Source organism: Aptenodytes forsteri, unplaced genomic scaffold (assembly GCF_000699145.1).
Source record: "Aptenodytes forsteri isolate BGI_AS27 unplaced genomic scaffold, ASM69914v1 Scaffold467, whole genome shotgun sequence".
In the NCBI taxonomy this organism is placed as follows: domain Eukaryota; kingdom Metazoa; phylum Chordata; class Aves; order Sphenisciformes; family Spheniscidae; genus Aptenodytes; species Aptenodytes forsteri.
In genome coordinates this window covers 1,840,972-1,860,513 of record NW_008795298.1, presented here as the reverse complement: position 1 = coordinate 1,860,513, position 19,542 = coordinate 1,840,972, and the positions used below count along the sequence as shown (strand labels likewise).

Below are 19,542 nucleotides of genomic sequence, written 5' to 3'. Positions count from 1 at the left end.
GGGGTCTTAATCTACTTTACAGCGTCTTAGAGGTACATATTCACTGTTCTTTTAAATGGGTCGATCGTGAGGGCTTTTTACGGGGAAGCAAAAATTGCACGTGAAGCTTTAATAACCTATTTAGGGATTAAAGATGCCTGTAATAAAAAACTGTCATAAGATTCTTTTTTTTTTAAAGAGTAAGATCAACAATTTCTCTACAGTAGTTTAGTTAGCTTAAATTTCTGTTCTATCCGTATGACATAGCATGTACAGGTATCTAATTACATCTCTCTATTTTATCTTGGCAAAAAGAATAGTCAACTGCCCTTAGTGTAAATATTTAGTACATAAAATACTATCAAGAAATCGACTTTCAATAAATATCTTTAGTTCTCAATCCTATATACAAGTACTTTACAGCAACACACAGGAGAGAGCGCGATCGGTGGACTGTGAACAAGATGGTTATTGACATAAATTACTAGTACATTATTGCAGTCAGATGCATTGTGGTTGTGGAGATTTTGAGGTGAACCACGCTGAAAAATAAATATCTCTCTCGCCTTTAAATCAATGCTTCCAGTAGGAAAAGAAAAAAAAAAACAACCTATTTTAAGTCTTGCCACAGCTATTTCTTGTTTGCGCCTGTTCCACCTCTGTGATGCTTTTTCAGCTTCAGAAATAACAAACAGATCATCTGGAAAACAGAACTCATTTTCGACTCGTGAACATTACAGTACTTACAGTATATACACGGTTTCCTACACCGGTCTGACCTCTTCGGCAAAAGGAGACTTAAGGGACGGCACTGCTGCTCCCACTCTGAGGCAATGCCTGCTCAGCGTCGGGCAGCGTTCGTTTCACAGGCACGTAAAATCGTTTTTCCAACCTGTGACGGGAATTACACTGAAGTTTCTAAACCTACTTTTAATGGGCGGGTGGGTATAAGTAGACCCCTACCTTTAGGTTTACCCTTTTTTTTCCCCCTATTTCAAAAGAAAGCATCACGTTGTTGATACTCAAAAAAACCCCCTTTCCTAGTGTCAGTAGATGTAGCTCATATGAAAATGGAACTCCTCCTTTTATGATAATGCTGCTCTAAAAATCAACTCTCGGAACGTAAATAAGGCAGTACTCAATGGCAGGCACCTAGCAATTCTCCAGAATGCAACATAGGTAAACAGTTGTCTGACAGCACAAAACTCTCAAAAATAATACTGATTTTCTGCAATATACAGTATTTACACAACAGCTGCAAATTTGCTCATACAATATCCGTTTATATAGATAAATTAGCAAAACAAGTCTTATGGATTCAGTTGTTCCATTGCAAAAGTATTTTGTGTAGTGTAAACGTTTGGTACCTCTTGCAGTGGGGCATTTTCTACATGTGAGTGTTTAAAACCAAAAACAACGAGGTGAGTGCTGAGGTCGGGGCCACTTTTCTGTACTAGAGCTCGACTGATGCCCTCAGCAACTTCTGCTCACTGTTAGGAATACTCTTTGGTGCTTTCCTCCAACGCGTTCAAGCTAGCCAGGTAACGCGGTATGGGAGGAGGACGGGAGCAACTAGAAAGTGAACCAGCACTTCTCGTTCTTTGTATTTACAAGGAAAATGAGTTGATGACCTGCAGCGTCCCGCTTGTGGAAAGCAGCATGCACCACGGTGTCCAGACGTAAGGAAATTAAACCCAAAGCGCCAAACGAAGCCTCTTCCCATGGCTATCCTCCACAAGGCATTCACGTTCATCTTCCCACAGCGGAGGACCTCGAAGGCCATCTCTTCTCAACGTGCTTCTCGCTCTTCCTTGAGGTTCTCGATGGAGAAGGAGCACCCGCTGTGGTGTTATTAGCTGTCACCACGGGAACAGCTGCTGCCAACGCAAGGGCATTACGAGGACTGAGGCTGCTGCTGTTGGCAGGTGACGGGTGTAGCAAAGCAAACAGCCTGGAAGTCTTCCTTGCCTGAGGAGCTCTCCATTGCGGAAATTCAGCCCCTTTGGGCTTGGCGCTGGACGGGGAGACGTGCGTATCTGCGTCCTCTTCCGCAAAAGGAAGCCTGCCCGGAGGGCTTCTCCCAGGCAGGGACTGTGCGTAGTGGGGCGCTACCGGTGTCGGCATCACCAGAGCCCTAGGCAGATCGCTCTGATCAAACACCGCTTCCTCTTCAGTTTCAGCAGCTTCGGTAAGGAACGGCGGTGGGAGGGTGCTGCTGCGCTTGCTGCAGGACTCACAGCACAGCTTGTTGTAGCCGGGGATGGAACAGTAACGTGCAAGCACTTCCATTTGACAGAAGATAGACTTGTCTCCCATACAGGGCTCATCTGCAAAACAAACGTCATGTGGACTGTAAACCTAGTGAAGAGCACTGAAACGACCGGGCAGCATTTAGACGGGCACTGATAAAGTTCTGCCTATGCTTCAGAAACGATGGGCTACTCTGAATAGGCAACCTGAGATGCTCCAGCCCCTGACAGAACTCACCGCCACCCTAAAAAATAACCCTAGCTGGGAACCAGAGAAATCGGCGGTCACTTTGAAAATGCCAGCTTCCGCGCACGCCACAAGCAGGGAGTTGTGGAAAGGCATGTTTTATTTGCGGAGGGCCACAGACAACAATTTCCAGTGCTAACCCGCTAGAGCTCCCACATACCGGGCCAGATGTAGTTCTACCCACCCCAAATCACCTTCACTTCTAGCCTGAGGACATTATCTATCAACAGCATTAAAAACAATGAAATCTTCCCTTAAAGAAATTAAATCCCAAGCAGTATGTCTCAAAGATGCCTTTTATATGATGTCTTAAAATAAAATGTTATAGTTGGTAGAGTTTTGGTTGGATAAAGTCTGAGTTTTTCCGTGACCTAACCGTAACTGGAGAGCTGATGGAAAGCTTTTAACAGATAGGTCAGACGTAAGATGCCTTGAAGTTAAGTGTGTGGCATTTCTTTCAGTCAGGGAAAAGATCTTAACGAGGTCCAAGATCTATTAGAGATCCCCAAAACGTCAATGTTTCTTTGAGCATTCCCTGGATGTTCGTTCCACAAATAGAGACGCAGTGGTCACGTTGGTCAAAACTGGTGGAGAGGAAAGCAGTAACGCAAGAAGTCAGAAGAAAAATAAGGCTTTGATATTGAGCTAAGAGCGCATCAGTACTCGGGCTCCTTCAGACTGTCACATGAGCTCAAGGGCAAAGTCCTAAGTTTTACTGTGACCAGGACTGGGACAAACGCTGGGAGCTGGTAACGCTCATGAGCAGGTGGCACTGTGGAGAATTTCTGTTCTTACTCTTGCAGTCTGTTGTACTGACTGTATCAAGCTACGAGCTCCCTGGGTAGTTTGGTAGTCTGTATGGGAACGCGAGCTGGAATTAAAGCTTCACTCTCATTTCACAGAAAAAGTCCAACTCTCAGTTAGTATCTGAGCAGAGCTGCGTCAAGGCACGGAAGAAGGCGGGAGGTTGGCTCCGGGCATCTGAAATGAGCCGCACCATTTGCAGATTTTAAAATGAGGAGATTTAATACTTCCTTATTATTCTCCTCCCTGTGTCTCATCCTACCGCTCATTTATACCGTTACTTATCTGTGTAGTTTGGACTATCATGTGCCTTGGCAGCACGAACACCCGAGAGAGTAACGCAGGAAGGCACCTCGGCAGGTCACCTCGTCCAGCCTTGCAGCAGGGTCAACACTATTCAGAAGAGCATCTTGCTATTTTAAAGTCAACGCATCTGTGGGCAGAGAGGGGTAACTACCTTCCCCCAGACGTCTACAGGGGCCCTCAAAACAGACCGTGCTTTTCAGCGTCGTGTCCCAGCCGAACCCGTCTCTCTCCCACGGAGGGCTCAGCCCAGTGACTGGGACTCTTGAGAAACGCGGGGCATCTGCGTCTCCCCTCAGCCTCCTGAACGGGGTGCTGAGGCCCTGGCAGCACTCCAGAATCAGACCAGGAACCTCCAAACGTGTTACACGTCACAGGACGTAAAACCAGCAACGGGGACAAATGAGCAGCTCGGCGCATCCCGTAACTATTCAAACACTTCGGGGAGAGACCAGCAAAAAGTTTCCATTAGCAGAATTTTCCTAAGGTATCACGGCTGGCTTGAAATGGTATTGATGGATTTTACTTAAAAGAGAAGTATGCAAAATTATAACGTGAAAAGCCAAAAGTTAACCCCAGCTATTGAGAAGATCTGTTCCGCGTCTAGTCCTCCATTCACAGTTAGCAATTACGGAGTCAACATTTTAAGGAGCAACAGATGGCATGTAACACCACTTATTAAGCTCTGAAGTTAAATTTGCTTTCTCTACTGTGATATTTTTTCACAGATGCTGCCTCACCACATGTCAACATGTACGTTAGGCAAGCAAGTTTTCCTATTTTAAAATATTAACTGTAGCCCAACCTCTCGATCAGTGTGAATGGGCTTAATTCCACTGAACTCAGCAAAATTACACACACGTACATCAGTGGGGTTGTGGGACGTTGTTTATAAATAGCAAATTATATGACTGCGGCATGTAATATAAAAGTTTTCCTTGCTCCTAATCCCGATGCGCTTCCCTGGATAGCTGCTTGTTGGTTCTTGACAAACCTAGCATTAAATCTGCAGCTTTGCACGGGAATACACGTACTCCATGAAGGCACTGTAAGACTATTTTCAGCAGGAATTTAGCATGGGAAATTCAAGGGCTATATTTATAATTCATCTAAACTAGAGAAGCTAATATTGTCACACAAATCTTTGCATCATACGTAGAACAATCTTTATGCTTCCGTGTAAATGAAAGCACCTGATCCGGAAAATTATGGCAGTCATCTTGTTAACACACTCCGATTTATGTCAGTATATAAGTCAAAGCAAATAGTATCGCCTAAAGCGACAAACCAAAAAGGAAAGTACCAAACAATTATTTTTGCCTTTCCATAGTGACAATGCATCTTATTTGGTCCTTTTCTCTCATGATTAATTTTTGTGATACCGGTTTGTGCTGGTTTAGATTTCGTGACTCAGGTCACAGGGCAAAGATTTGGTTTTGTACTCATCTACTTTCAGTAGCTTCCGTAAGTACAATCTTGGAGCTGTATACTCACATAATCCCTTTTTTAAATTTTTTTTAGGTTAATTGGGCACAACCTAGTCAACCATTTCCTATTCAGTATGTAAGTGCTTGTATCCTTCCGCCGATGTTCACGGTAAAAATTCTCCTTCTCACAATTTGTTACTTGCCTCATGGTAACGAAGAGTAGAAGACACAAGAAAGCCTATCGGCTCCCTACGGAGACTTTAGAAGATGAAGCTACTAGAATATAATCTAAATAAACTAAAAAATTTTCACGTTAGATTTTAGAACTGACACAGCTCTTACAGAAGGCACCACAGTCACTCTAAGCACATCGCTTGCTGACAGCATCCCACCGAGGAATCTCGCTGAAAGTCGGTGTTTAGGGACTGAAATGTAAAACACCCCATCCTTCCTTCTTCAGTCTGCATCTTGTGTTGCAAAGCAGGGACAGCTCATATAAAGACTTTTCAAGGGTCTGTTCTATACCGGTTCTTACGTGGAGCTCATCTATTTGTCCAAGTACCACAAAATCCATTCTTCTAATCCGGTGCAGCCGCAGAAACATGCCTGCTGCTCAGATTATTGCTATGGACCTGCAGGATGAAATCCTGCCTCCTGTTTCCTTCTAACCACAGAGACTTATAAAGTTTAAGTGAAACACCTACGGGAGGTGTCCTCATTTTCCCACACTACGAGACTCGGCTCCACCGAGGCATACGGTGGAAGAGCCGGTGGCTCTTCTCCCGCGTGCAGACATACGTTTTTTTCAGGAAATGGAAGAGAAATGCTAATATGCCACATAGCACAAAAGAAATCGCACCAACTGCGGCAAATGTTCATGACACCTCCATTGAGATTAAACTCCCAGCAATCTTGCATGCAGGTAGCCAATCATTTGTCAAAACCACCTGCTACAGACTAATGTTTTGCTAAGTCTGAAGCCCTGACAATCGAAATAGTAATCAAGGCTATACAGATTTAGAAGTAAACGGATGCCAGGCGTGACCATGCATAAAGAGTTTATCTACACAAATATTACAGAATACTATCGATATTTTAGCTGTATTCCCCCAAAACATAGAACGTGGTAGAAACAACATCAGAAGAGCGTGGCCAAAAAGAGAGACGATTTGGTCTGAAAGAATACTGTCAGCTACTTACTGCTTGGTTAAAGTTATGGCCCAAACCCCTGAGCAGAGTAGAGAGGTTTGAGCTCAAGAGAGGAGGCGGGTGTAGTGTGGCCGAGGAGCAGAACCCACGGGGACCCTGTGGTTTTGTCAAAGGTATGAGGGACTTGGCTGGATGTGGCTGTCCGTGCCCTCGAAGTTCACAGCGTGTTCAGACAGCTCAGGTCGTGCTGTAGGTTTGCTGCATCAAGGCCAGATATATCAGTGGCCACGAGTTCACCTTTTTTAATCGCTGTTGCGATGCGCTGCCGTGTCCTCTCTCTTTAGGAAACGTACCCAGGGTTTCAGAACCCTGTTAGGCACCCCCCTACATGTGACCACAGAAATCCGTCGTTCACTGGGGCATGCGAGATGGGGTGCATATTAAACATCCAAAAACCTAAAAATACAGTGAGCATTAACCAGTGTGATTCAACTGCAATTTGTAAAGGGCCTGTACAAGGGCATCGACTGCTTATATCCCGTCTAAGTGGATCCTAGGTCTTATAGGTCAGTGGTGCTTGGCTCTGAGTATTCCTTACGGTGAGAGAGACGTAGTACTCTCACATGGAGAAAAAAGATTGTGTGCTGCTTAATTGTGAAAGGTAGGCATTTAACACTGGCTATTCGATAAAATCCCAACCGATGCTTGAAGTACAGATTCTTTAAGGCGATGCTTAAAGCACAAGATGAAACTATTTGAATAGTTTTGCGAAGATGTAGCGCTTATTTCTTTCAGTTTTGGAAATATTTTTATCACCAGTGAAAAACAGGATTTTAAATCTTGCAATTGTTTATAGAGTCGCTATAGAGAGAGTGATTTGCTCCCACCTAGTGGATACAACGTTTTATAACTCTTCATTGCTCCCAGAACCGTCTTCTGCTCCGAGTTCTTTCACTGGCAGAAGACAAGTAAGAGCAAAAGCAGACACCTTTACCAGACTTGTGGGAAGCAGTTAGATTCGCTCTGTGGGAAAACACACCGCACCTTCTAAGAACTCTCACTCTATTTTTCCTACCAGCTAGTGATCAGAGGGCTAGGACTACCATGGGGGATTTAAAAAACAAATAAACCCCGAATCTTAGAGAGTCATGGACCCAAAGGAAGAAAGGCTTTGTTGTCATAAAAAGCTTAAAAATCTGTTCAAAAATTCTACGAGAACAATGCAATGAGATTCCCAGGAACCTTATTAACGCTCTGTGGTTCCATTTATATGTATTTTTTTTCATTTCCTCAATTGGCAGGCTTGTAAAACTTATCCTGGGATTTAGAGGTCGAGCAGGGTTTACTTTGGATTGACCTTCACCTCGAGCAGGGTTTACTTTGGACTGACCCTCACCTCGAGCAGAAATTTTTGCAAATGCAACTCAGGCTTCAAACCCCCTATTTCAGCAGGTTTACAAGAGAGACCCTGGTGTGCGAGAAGCACGATCACCTGGAGCTATGATACCAATTATGTGTGGGACTAAACAACAGGGCGCCTTTAGCTGGAAAAAAGCGGGGGAATCTCCAAGGGAGGGTGTATTTTCTAGCATGCAAGAGATGAACGGCGTTGTGTGGTTGTCACCTGACACTGTAGTATCTTTAAAATACAGGACGGCACAAGTTTGGTGTGCACGCTACCTGTTCATAAGCACAGGCTCTGCCTCGTCTTAGAAATCTGTACCCGTTAACGCAGAAAGTCCACAGGAAGCTTAGCTTTTACGTAGACCGAAGTATTTTCCACTGGAGGTCACTCCAGGATGAAATCTGTGTCTAACACCTCTACCCAGCCCAGGCTGCACTGGGACAGGAATTGTTACCCTCATCTACCGCAGTCATTTTAAGACGTTCTCTTACCGTTACAGGGAGCGAGTTTACAAACCCTCACTGATTCTGGCTTTTCTCCATCGCACCGGTCACCAGCACGGCACATGATCTGCCGGGTCTCGGTTCCCTCCCCGCAGGTCACGGAACACTACGGAACAAACACAAGACAATTCAGGACAGTCAGCTTTCACAGCAGTGTGCAAAAACTAATGTGTCTAAAATAGCCCAAGGTTGGCTTTCAGGTCAGGCTGTACATTCCAGCAATTTGTTTTGAAAGTAGACTTCAGCGAAGGCTGACGTAACGGAGAAATACGCAGAGGAGAAGGGATGGTGTTTTCCTTGGTTCTTGCTTTCTGTAACGTTAAGTTTAGTATTAGAGCATATTATGAATTTTGCTACTTAATTCTTCCTGTAGCCGATACCGGGTCTTGACAACGTAACATAAAGAGAATACAAAGGGCAGAGAAAAACTCAGTGTTCACCGAATTAAGCTGTAGGGTTCAGCTGTTTGTTCCTAAGTCACTGTAACAGTACCAACACTTGCAGAAACTCTGTGGTTCCAAAACAGTCCAAGCTGGTAAAAAACGTTATGCTATCCTCAGAAGCAGGGAAGTGAGAAGTGGGAAACTTGGAGAAAAACAGGCAAAATTTCACCATCTGTTTTGCAGGACTGTGTATCTGATATTGTGAATACTCTCCTTGCTGGTGTCTGGAGAAGCCTGGAGAGCTATAGAAGCCCGTGGAGCCGGAAGGCGTTCTCTGCTGCAGATTTTCAGCTTTTGGAAAACCGTCGGGTGCAGTCCGGAGCTTTCAGCCCAGGCGCAGATCTGACTTCGGAGGCATGAGATGTTAGCAAAGGTACGTTACTCGCTCCCGACCGCTGCTTGCCTACCTCAGACCAGGGTCCAGCTTTCCACTGTGCAGGGCACGGCACTCGGTTGCACGGCCTGCGGCTCTCGGGGCGGTCTCCGCTGCAGTACTTGAAATGGACAGAGCGGTTTGCACCGTCGTGAAGGGGCTGAATGCAACGCACAGTACGGATCTGGTAGCCTGAATTCCCACAGGTTTTTGTGCAGTATTCCCACTCGTCTGCTGCCCAGCTGGGAAGTAAAAAGATACCATCGCTACTTTCACCTATCATCCATACTGCTGCCAGGTCAGGCAGCCCTTAGTATACAGTATTTTTGTGATGAAACCACTCAATAAGATCAGTGACCATTCTTATACAGGTAGAAAAAAACCATCCATACCACAGGAACTCCGGTCTAGAAAGCTGTCAGCATCCTACCAAATCTGGCTTGGGTTAACTTCCACGCCTACCACGAGGAGCAAGCATTTATATCTTTATATTATAGCGAGACATACTTACAGAGGCTGTGTGCATTCCTGAAGATTGCACATCCTACGAATGGGCTTTGGCTTTTTGCTGGCTTCACAGAAGCTGCGATGCACCATTTTGTTATCACTTTTCCTGCGGCACCCGTATTTGGTGTACTGGAACCCTGGAAGATATTTCAGAAAAATCAGGAAAAAAAGGTCCTTGTTAGAATTTTTGGTTTAAATGTAAGTTTTATGCCCTATTAAATGGTTTTACATGACAGATATTTACGAAATATTTAAACACGCTCACAATTTGTTCAGTTGTCAGGCACAAGATTGCTGCTATTTATAACATGACACTGTGACAGGTTTTTAAGGCCAGAAGGGACAGTTATGACCCCTTAGTCTAACCTCTGCATTACATACAAATCACAGCATAGAGAGGGGAGAAATTACCTCCTTAACATCAAGCGGCAGGTCAGCGGCTAACCTGGGAACGACCCCAAGTCTCGGTTCAGTGTTTTTGCTACCAGAACACATCACCTGCTCGACTGCTGTACGTAAGAGTTCAAGTTATTTTGACATGTGCATTCCCCATTCTTTGCGTAAGAGTAACGTACATACCGTAAGTAAAGCGAACGCTCAGTAGCATAAATGTCTGAGTCTGTACTTCCAAAGTGGCTTTGGGTACTGAATTTAAACACCTAAAAAGGACTTTTTCTTTCTAGGCTGGAAGCGCGACACTTCTGAATAATCAGGCACTTAAGGTATTTTAAGCTTGGGCACCCAAAATAACAAACTGCTTTTAAAAAAAGGAAGGCCAAGATTTGTAAAGCATTCACTTCCCCCACTTTTTACTTTTCCACTTCTGGTAATTTGTCATTCATTACTAGAAGGTGACACATCATCTGTTTACCTCCGCCACAGGGTTTGGAGCACTGGGACCAACTCTTTAACGCCCACTCAAAAGTATCTATTTCTTCCTGCAGGACGTTGTTGCTGTTGATAGTCGGTACTGAATCCTCGTGAATGATGTATTTGTAAGTCAGGCTAGATCTTGTGTCATTCTCCCGAGGAATGATCTATTAATAACCAAATGTAAACAGCGGTACAAAACCAGGGCTATTATTTATTCCTTTGCAAAGTAAAGAAACCAAGGCCTGGCTCTTAGGGGAAACATGGGAACTGCTAGTTAACTCGCTGGGGAAAAAACGATTGGTTTTTGTCTTCACACTCAGAACTAACAATAGTAAGATCAACACAGAGCCATTTAAAATGAGATACATTTCTAGGCTAGCATTCTAAGCTGGCCAAGTAGGACACCATCATCTAGGGTGAGAGGATGGTGTGGCCACATCACTTACTTGGCTAAAGAGTAGGGCTGGGCTCAGACACGGTTTGACATGCAATGCCCTTTTTTGGTCCACCGAAAGTGTCCCGCTGATGTCCGACAACGCAGTATTGGGCTTCTGACTGACGTATTACCGCCGCACGAGCAGGCAGCAGTTGACAAGAGAGGGTAACAGCTAAGGAGAAAAGGGCTTCAGGCTATCAGCCGTCTCATCGGCACGTGTCTTTCAGAGAGCCGTTACGCAGCAGCGTTTTATTCTCAGCATAAGCTCCGTGCCGGCCACACACTTTTTATAAAAGACAAACCCACCAAATTCCCACTGCTTGACATGGAACCTACCAGCACAACCACTGCATCGTGCAAGGGCCCGTCAGTGTGGAGAGTTTCTATGTCGTCTTCTATGTTGTACTCCCACTCCACGCCCAGGTCGATGAAAGATCGGGATCTGGCCTCCTCCCCTTTCCCATTCAGAATATAGTGTCCCGTAGCCTGGTTCTTAATTGCTGAAAGGATTGAAAACAGTGCCAGTCGCGCCTCCCATCATACCGTCAGCAATCATGGTGGCTTACGTGCAACTTGACAGGAGATATTACAGAAGGCCTTTTGCAAAAAATCCCCAACACGCCAGCAAGTGCTATAGGTGCACTGGCTCAGAGAAGGGCCCTCCCAGGCCATCTCATGCAGCCTCCAAAATCCAGTTTGATGACAGATGCATTCGCGTATTTGCTTCAATTTTGTACCTCCTTATCTAGGTGAATTAGATATGGATATAGGACTAGAGATAGACTGAAGCACCTCTTCCTATGTAACGTGCACACTTCCCACACTAGCTCAGTTCCCAAGAAGCACGGGTAGTAGCAAGGAACTCAGGTCAAATCTTCAGAATCACCCGTCTTCCTTATTTGCGTAAGACCAAAATGAGTATTCCTGGGAACGCCTGTTAGTATAACAGGCACCTCAGCAGACTTTAAGTGCATTTCTTATATTCCTCAGATGATGAAAACGACAACTTTTTCATCACATTTTAGTTTCTTTTGCGTACATACGTCTGCACCAGACGCTAAAATCAGTAAGCCAAGAGCTGAGGCATTTGAACCCTTGGAAAACTACTTGGCTTTGGGTTCCTGCACCGCACCTTGAAAGTCACGCAGTGTGGGGATTATTGCTATTATGCTCCAATTAGAAGCCAATGCATTAGAAATCTGAAAGACGGACTCTCATTTTCTCTTTTGCACAACTTTTTCCAATGCACCATAAAACATGACAAAAAACTATGCAGAAATCTTACAAGTTCCTGTGATTATAGTTATCCAAATGCAGGAGCTCTGCAGTACCTAGTGAGTAGCTTCATGAAGCCACTTGCTGCCAAAGTGACGCCGTGCTTCTCTGAAAGTCACTATCAGGCTATGCTTGGTCCAAAATGAAGCTCTTGGACCTCAAAAGCCAAGTTTCCCCCTTTGACATTATCACAGCTGAAACAATTTCTTCTATTTTTCTTTTCTTTTCTATTCCTACTTCTTTTTAGTAACTAACCTAACTCTGCTTGAAGGGTTTACAACTCGGACATTGCCCTAGCACATGAGGAGCTGATTAAAAGGCCGTCAAAATCCATGGAAGATCTCACCCCTCTCCTGCGAGCTAAAAATCCCTAAAGCGTTAGAAACGGTAAGCAGTAAGATACAAATTGACTGACAACAGTATGAACTGTCCTGTGTGAGAAAAATCTGAAATGAAATGGACTGCAAATATATCACAAGTTCCCCGGTCTTCTTTCATTAAAAAAGCTGTTGCTTACAACCTGCAGCAAATAAGAATCATTACAGATACTGAATTTGATTCACATAATAGAATACATAGTTTTCACCCTGGCAGTGCCCGTTTAAATGCGAGTGATGACAATCTTTTGTTAGTAAACATGCAAATGAGGATCAGTTAAATATTTTGAAGAATTCAAATGAGAAGTAGACACTTGTTTGCTGAGCTTATGCTGTAGGACTCGGTCCTTAACATGCAATTTTGAACGCACGTATTTACCCTAAACACTGTAATTTGGTTATCTCATTTCTCAGGTTCTTCTGCATGACTGCCCCGTGCTTCTCATCATGCCTCAAAGCCAAACCTGAGGAGAGAAACACTTACCAAGAAAGTGAGGAGAAGCCTCGTCTTCTTGGATAAACACATGTCGAGCACCAGGAGGGATATCAAACATCTTAAGGTACCCTTTGGCATGTGTAGTAGTCAATGGAGAAAGCAGAGGTGGAAAGAAAAAGTAATAGCCATGGTTAGGAGCGCACTACGTGACCCAGCTTCTACTTGCAGAAGAGCGCATCCATCTTCAACGGAGCAGCAGTGTCAGAAAGAAACTGAGCAAATAGTTTTGTAACGTATTTGACAGGACCTCCTTGTGCTTCTCCTCTTTCGGAGAGAGAAGAGAAACCGGTTACAAATCTATTTGTCACTTGACTAGCTACACTGCTACAGGCCATATCAATTAACAATTCAGGCAAAAATATGTTTCCTATGTTCCTCAGGATACGAGGGGGAAAAAACCCAAGTCTTCCCGATTATTTTTTCCAAATCACTCATCAGCCAGGCTGTTAGACTTGAGTTTACTTACTGTCATGTTAGATGTTCATGTCTTAAGTGTGTCTGCTTACTTCTGAGACATCAAAGACTGGAGGAAGGTGGGCGTATTGTCGCTACGCATCAGACAAGGCCTGTCTGTATGGAAGTGAACCCAAACTATTTACAACTGTGAATGTAAAATGCATCAATTAAATTGCTGCTGCTGAAGTGAAAGGGCTGAATTCAACTCTCTACAGCTAAGAGTAAAAAGCTGTTCCCAAAGAAAATGATTCTTATTTTAAATTTCAATTATTTATCAGTCCAAATCACAGGTAAATAGCGTAACATTAAGTAAGTATTGTCATTAGGAAGACTCAAATCCCTCCTAGAGACCGGTCAACAGGTACTTCTATATCAGGTTTTAATCAAGAGCATCATAAGCCTTCTGCGTGCATGGTATTTTCACATTTCTATTATTTTCTCTTTAACAACTGCAGATGTAATTATGATAGATCTCTGTAGATCCCTTTTTAAAGAGCTGAGTAAGTTTCTCTCTGTTTTGTACTCCGCTATGCAATCTTCCAGGTAATCCAGCCCTGCTATAGAAGCAGCGTAGATGTGACAAGAGTGTTACTACTTGTGCATTGCAAACACGAGACGTAGCATTTAAGTAATTCTGTTTCATCCTGGGGAATCTGGGACTAACGAATGCGTCGGTACTTTGTCATGCACCTGACCTACTACAGCTCCGCGGAAAATCCAAGTGAAGGAAAAGAAGAGCTAGGAATATGTGAAATCACGGTCTTGGCTGAGGAGTGACTGCGCAAACAGCATTTGCCAATCTTTCCATCGATCGTCTTTTGAGCATATGAAACATGAAGCGTTTGCCTGATTTGGCGTTATCTATCAATGTCTGGATGGAGATGAGAACTGCAGCAAGAACTCTGGAGTTGCCATGGATGCCTCTCTTTCTGCAAGCGCTTGAAACTTACCCAGCGTATTTTTAGACTCCTTTGTTTCAGAAAGGGAAATATTGCGAGCTCCTTTGGGCAATGTAAACGCTCCTCTTGTCTTCCCTTAAATAGAACGTCTGTAATTAGTGCTATGGGAGCCAAGTCTTGCTGTTTCATTGACTACGTTTGTCAGCCAGATGGTCTTTACAAGTGTAAAGTATAAATTACGTTATGTGTTCAAATGCATTTAGAGCAGAATTAGACACATCTAGCAAATGTGAATAGTCAATGAAAGTCAGACCAGTGAAAGTTCAGGTAGGTGATTTTAAGTTGGATACTTGCAGATTTCATTTTCCAGAAACTTGAATTCTTTTTGGCACCTCTTGCTTAAATGTTTTCCTGTTGGAAGAGGTCAATTAGTCTTTTTAATGACTAGATTGCCAAAGTTACGCTAAAACAATAAACATTTCTTAAGCCCTTCTATCACTTTCACAAACATTTGCGAGTAAGTGGCTGATTAACAGCAGTCTTCCCTGAGCTGTCTCCTAGCACCCTCTGCCCCTTCGCACTGCCGTGCTTTCCAGACGCCGAGAACACCGTGTCAGCGTTCGGTGGCATGCCGCCTCCCCGCCAGCCAACGCGGTGGTTCTCAGCGGCCCGCAGGCAGAAATGCTGAGCCACAACGCGGTGGGGTCAGTAGCGTGTTTTGGCCCCTGCCGGCCTCTCCTTCGTCCTGTTTGCCTCCCAGGGAGTAAGCCAAGCCACAGGCCTAGGCAGTGCACGGGCTGCGAGCTAGGAGCTGCAAAACGTCGGTAGGGATAGCAGAAAGCAGACTCCTTAGAGAAAGCTCTTACTGGACTGGATCCAAAGTTGTGACATGAATCACCTCTCTGCCCCCAAAATTCCAATCATTTTCTTAGTGAAAAAATCAGAAATGCTCTTAGAAGGCCGAGCACTTATTTCTGCTGAGTACTTTTTTTTTTTTTAAGAAAAGCGCCGTAGCTGCCAGCTCCCGAAATACACAGGCTTATGTATGAGGCTCGAGTTACAGTCTTAAGTCCGTTACTCCCAAAGTTTGAACGATTCTTGCATTATTCCATGTCCAATCCATCAGCCTCCAGGGAACCATCCCTTTCAGAAAGGCTCTCTACTGTAATTTGATAATTACAATCAGTAAACTTTTCCAACGGGTTTCTAATAATTAGTATTTTCAGCAGAATATTTTACGTATTTTATTTCCAGTCGCACATTAACTTGTCTTTGTCCAAGTTTAGTTTGGCTGCTCACTGTCCAAATTTCATTACTAAGGCTGCAGTAAAGCTAAAGCCTGCTTCATGGCATCAGTTACCAGCCTCTAGACGTTAATGCAGATATTCGCATTATCTGCCCCTTAGCCTTTCTCCCCTCTGTATTAAAACACTTAGTTCTATCAGACAGATATTCCTGAAATAAGTGCTCCCGGTCATACAGGAGATACACTTCCCTGAGTACCTTCCCCAGACTGGAAAAAAAAAAAAGGCAATACAGGAAAACCTTAAAACACAAAATAGTCACAGCAAAAGGTACAAGATAATAGTGCCCTGGCTTAACAAATAACTGACGAAATAGAAATTTCTGAAGAAGTCCAAGGAGATCTTGAATTATTATTGATATGAAATGTGTTGCAAAGTACCCCAGAGTGCAGTCGGAAAATTTTAACCAGGTCGTTCTTAGCTCTGAGCGAGCAGAATGCTATCATATGTTCCACTGGATCTCAGTCACACAACTTAAAGGATATGAGAAATGAGGAATCCTGCCAAAACATTTTTATATTTGGTTCAGAATTCAGCTGAATTAATTTTTAATTTGTTTATTTGACTGAAGGGCTGTAATTTGTGAGAAAGCATCATAGAAAAACAACTTGACATGATCCATATGCTCATTTCAGATGCACAGAAATTCAGACTTCCTTTTAAAACTCGCCGAGTTTAGGTTTGAGAGGCAAAACTTGGAAAAAGCTTAATCTCTCACGGGAGGAAAAAAGTTTCCTATGGTACGCACAGCGTCAGGCAAAGTATCTCCATTTCTTCTGCATCTCACTGTGATAAGAACAGTTCGCTTTTGTTTAGCAAAACTCAGCGTATCCCCACTTACCACAAACACTGTCTGGCTGGGCTTCGACATTTACAAAGAAGAGCTAAACATGCTCTGCATGGCGAGTATTTCTCGATACACTTGACTGATCAAGCTTTCTTCCAACAGGTCCTTCGAAGGACAGAAACAGTACACTGTTTTAAAGAGGTCATTCCTTTATCAGGGACTAAACTGTTTTTGCACATCAGCTTGCAACTTGTGCTTTGCTACCTTAAAGCAGGCTGCATTTCCGACCGGTCTGCAAAAGCGGTAAGTATGAGAGAAACACCAGAGAGAACAGAAACTATATCCAGATGCATGAAAATGCTATTCCTACCAAGCTTTTTGGGAGTGCGGGTGAAGGTTCCCTTCACAGTTCGGCAATGCGAGTTGTCCCCGCCACAGACGCCACACTTATCTTCCACCTTATTGGAGCCAATTTCCTTGTCACAACCCACTTTCTGCAGAGGGAAGAGCAAAAAGACAGAGGAGGCTTTGTCACTGGCTGTCAGTTTTAGTTATGGTGGGAAGCCGTCGCAAAATTAACGCACAGAGGAAATTACCACCCGGCACGGATCTATTTTATTTAAACACAAATTACTTGCAAATCCGGTGCTGGATAATGGGTTTCATGTGAAAAATAGGAAGCGATTCTTGCTTTATAGTCACTGTACTTCAAGACTAAGAAAGATGGGAAAGACAGAAATATAGACGCAATTCTTTTCAGACATGAAACTAAGTGCAAAAAAGGCAAACGAAGCGATCAGTGGAAGAGAAGAGGAGTATTTCCATGGAACAGGTCTGTGCCATCGCTCTAATTTAATTCAGATCTCAAGGAATTACGAGGAATACGATGCTGCAAATATTTAGTTTAGAAACATCTGCAAAGTCTATCTCTGCGCTGTTGACTGAGTTGTTCTGACTGATTCTAACCAGAGTTGTTCTGTAACACAGCACAGCTCAAACGCAACGGTGACCTTGGGAAGCTGTCACTCACCACGCATTCTCCACGAACACAAATGCTGTAGGGATCTTTATAGGAACAGCGAGTCCCGTCGTGCGCCAGCTGTTTCATATAAGCAACATCTCCGGTTTCTTTGGATTGGCAGTACAGGTGACACCTCTTATTAGCTGTGTAGCAAGGAAAGAGAAGTAACTGCGTAAATTAACAGCAATCCAGATGCGTTTCAGAAAAAGAGCCCACTAAAGGAGTGAAGAGAATACGACAGAGAGAGAAAGGACTGTTAACAGACAGCTGTTAGGAAAAAAAGGCAACTAATTTGCTTTTCTGTGAATTGTGGGCCTATCACTTTGAGATATTCTTACAGAAATCAGTTCCCTTCTAAAGAGGCTCCGAGGATTGGCTTCTCGGCTATTCTGAAAGCAGCTTTCACTCCGATCCTGTTGGGAACAGGGCTGAGTTTACAAAACCACAGGGATGCAGAAAAATGACAGCAGAAAAATGAGTCTGTGAGAAGGTGGTGCTGAAGCCAGGTGAAAAGCAGAGAGGATTTGGATCTCTAACTTTCTTCATCCTTTTTTGAAAACACCAGCTGGACGCCTATTTCCTGGTTGATGTCTGAATCTAACTCCTTAGCCATCCGTGTAAAGGGTATCTCCGGAGATACCTGAGGAAGAAATGCCAGCAACTCCGCAACACCTTTGGGTGAACTAGGAGTCTGTCTTTGTGCTTGAAGCTGTCACTCAAGGTAATTACTGGGTTAGATTAATGTTAGTAGCGAAGACTGACAGAATCAGGCCGAGGCGGGCGGATCTATAAAACAGTGGGAAAATACTAAGGACTTCTCAAGTAGTGCCCTTAGAAAAACACTGTTAATACCTTCAAGCAGCCACGATCAAACGTTGACCCTTTGCACTCAGGCAGACGAACAGCTGGACGGGAGAGAGGGCAGGAAGAGTTTTCCACGACCCACCCAGCAGCTTTCCACGCTTGGCCCCAACAGCAGAGAGCCGGAGCTCGACAGTGCAGCGCATTAAACGCTACGAGCACCCACCAACTATTCCAGCAGGAGCTGGGAGCCTCAAGCCTCCTGCTACATCATGTTCTCGCTAAGAGGAGGATGAAAGCCAGGGGAAGCAAGCTGGGCTAGGGTTGGGGAAACGGCAGCCGCCTCGCATGGCACCTCTTCCTTCCTTCTGGGGCCACCCTTTTTTCCTGCTTTTTAGTCTCACCCACACTCGCTCACACACGGATTATTTCTGGTCTCTGCATGGCTGATGAACAAGACCCCCACGGGCTCTGGGAGATTCCAGGACTGACTTGTAATAAAGGCAAACACCAGAACTTACGGTCAGGGTGTTCATACGGCAGCCAGTGGTGCTTGCTGCTCTGATACTCAAAGTGGGAGTTGCGTTGCTGACATTGCTGCGCTCTGAAGTCCTCAAAGTGCTTCGGACACTCCTCTGTATTGCAAAGTTGAAACTCAAAATTGACACCAGCGCAATCTTCACCTCCATTAATGGGCCTGTGAAGAGAAAACATTCATGAGATTCTAAAACCCTCTGGACACTACCTCTGGGGATTTTTCTTCTGTCTTAGCTGAAATTTCACGCTCTATTTTAAGAGACAATTTTGCAAAAAAGGTGTGTGAAGTGAGTGACAGAAATGGAAAGAGAGCAGTTACACCGCACAGATACCCACTTGCAGTATAACCTCGGTGCTTGCCCATGCATCCCCAAGGCATATGCTGAAACGCAGAAGTAATACATGTGCACATATATGCTGCCAATAGTCGATTTCCGATTAGAGATTATCTAAGTTTATCCTGCAGCTTGCTGAGCTCACACACTATGTACTCTTCACTCTCTTACACATCAGCTAAATCCTTGGGATGGTTTTCCACAGGCTTTCCTCTGGAAATTCTTGGATTCTCCAAAAATGGTCCCGGCTCCCTGCAAAAAGCCGTATTTCAAGGGGCTCCAACAGAATGTGACTTTTGGCAGAACTCCATCCAAAACGTAAATGCCATTTAAACTGACACCTGCAACGATTCCCAGTTGGCTGGAACTACCACCTGGCCGGGAGACCTACATTGGATTGTTGCACTGGCGTGTTCGAAAGCGAACTCCAGTTCCACAGGTTCGTGAGCAGGAGCCAAATTTTGTCCAGGGTCCCCAGTTGCCATCCTGCTTCAGCTGGTTAGCATTCTTCCACATGCAGTGACCTTTATAGCACCACTGAGAGAAATCGGGCAAG

General features: G+C 44.3%; 1 protein-coding gene across 1 annotated transcript in view; it reads right to left on the bottom strand.

Annotated features, from left to right (window-relative positions):
• Positions 1-1,728: 1,728 nt before the first annotated feature.
• Positions 1,729-19,542, bottom strand: part of ADAMTS3 (ADAM metallopeptidase with thrombospondin type 1 motif 3) — a 141,133-nt gene continuing 123,319 nt past the window's right edge. Inside the window, 13 exon segments of the mRNA XM_019472082.1 lie at positions 1,729-2,306; positions 8,055-8,172; positions 8,917-9,124; positions 9,394-9,526; positions 10,261-10,426; positions 11,035-11,198; positions 12,835-12,915; positions 14,253-14,336; positions 14,556-14,612; positions 16,663-16,786; positions 17,323-17,456; positions 18,636-18,811; positions 19,378-19,523. Of these exon segments, the coding sequence (XP_019327627.1) occupies positions 1,729-2,306; positions 8,055-8,172; positions 8,917-9,124; positions 9,394-9,526; positions 10,261-10,426; positions 11,035-11,198; positions 12,835-12,915; positions 14,253-14,336; positions 14,556-14,612; positions 16,663-16,786; positions 17,323-17,456; positions 18,636-18,811; positions 19,378-19,523 (2,169 nt within the window).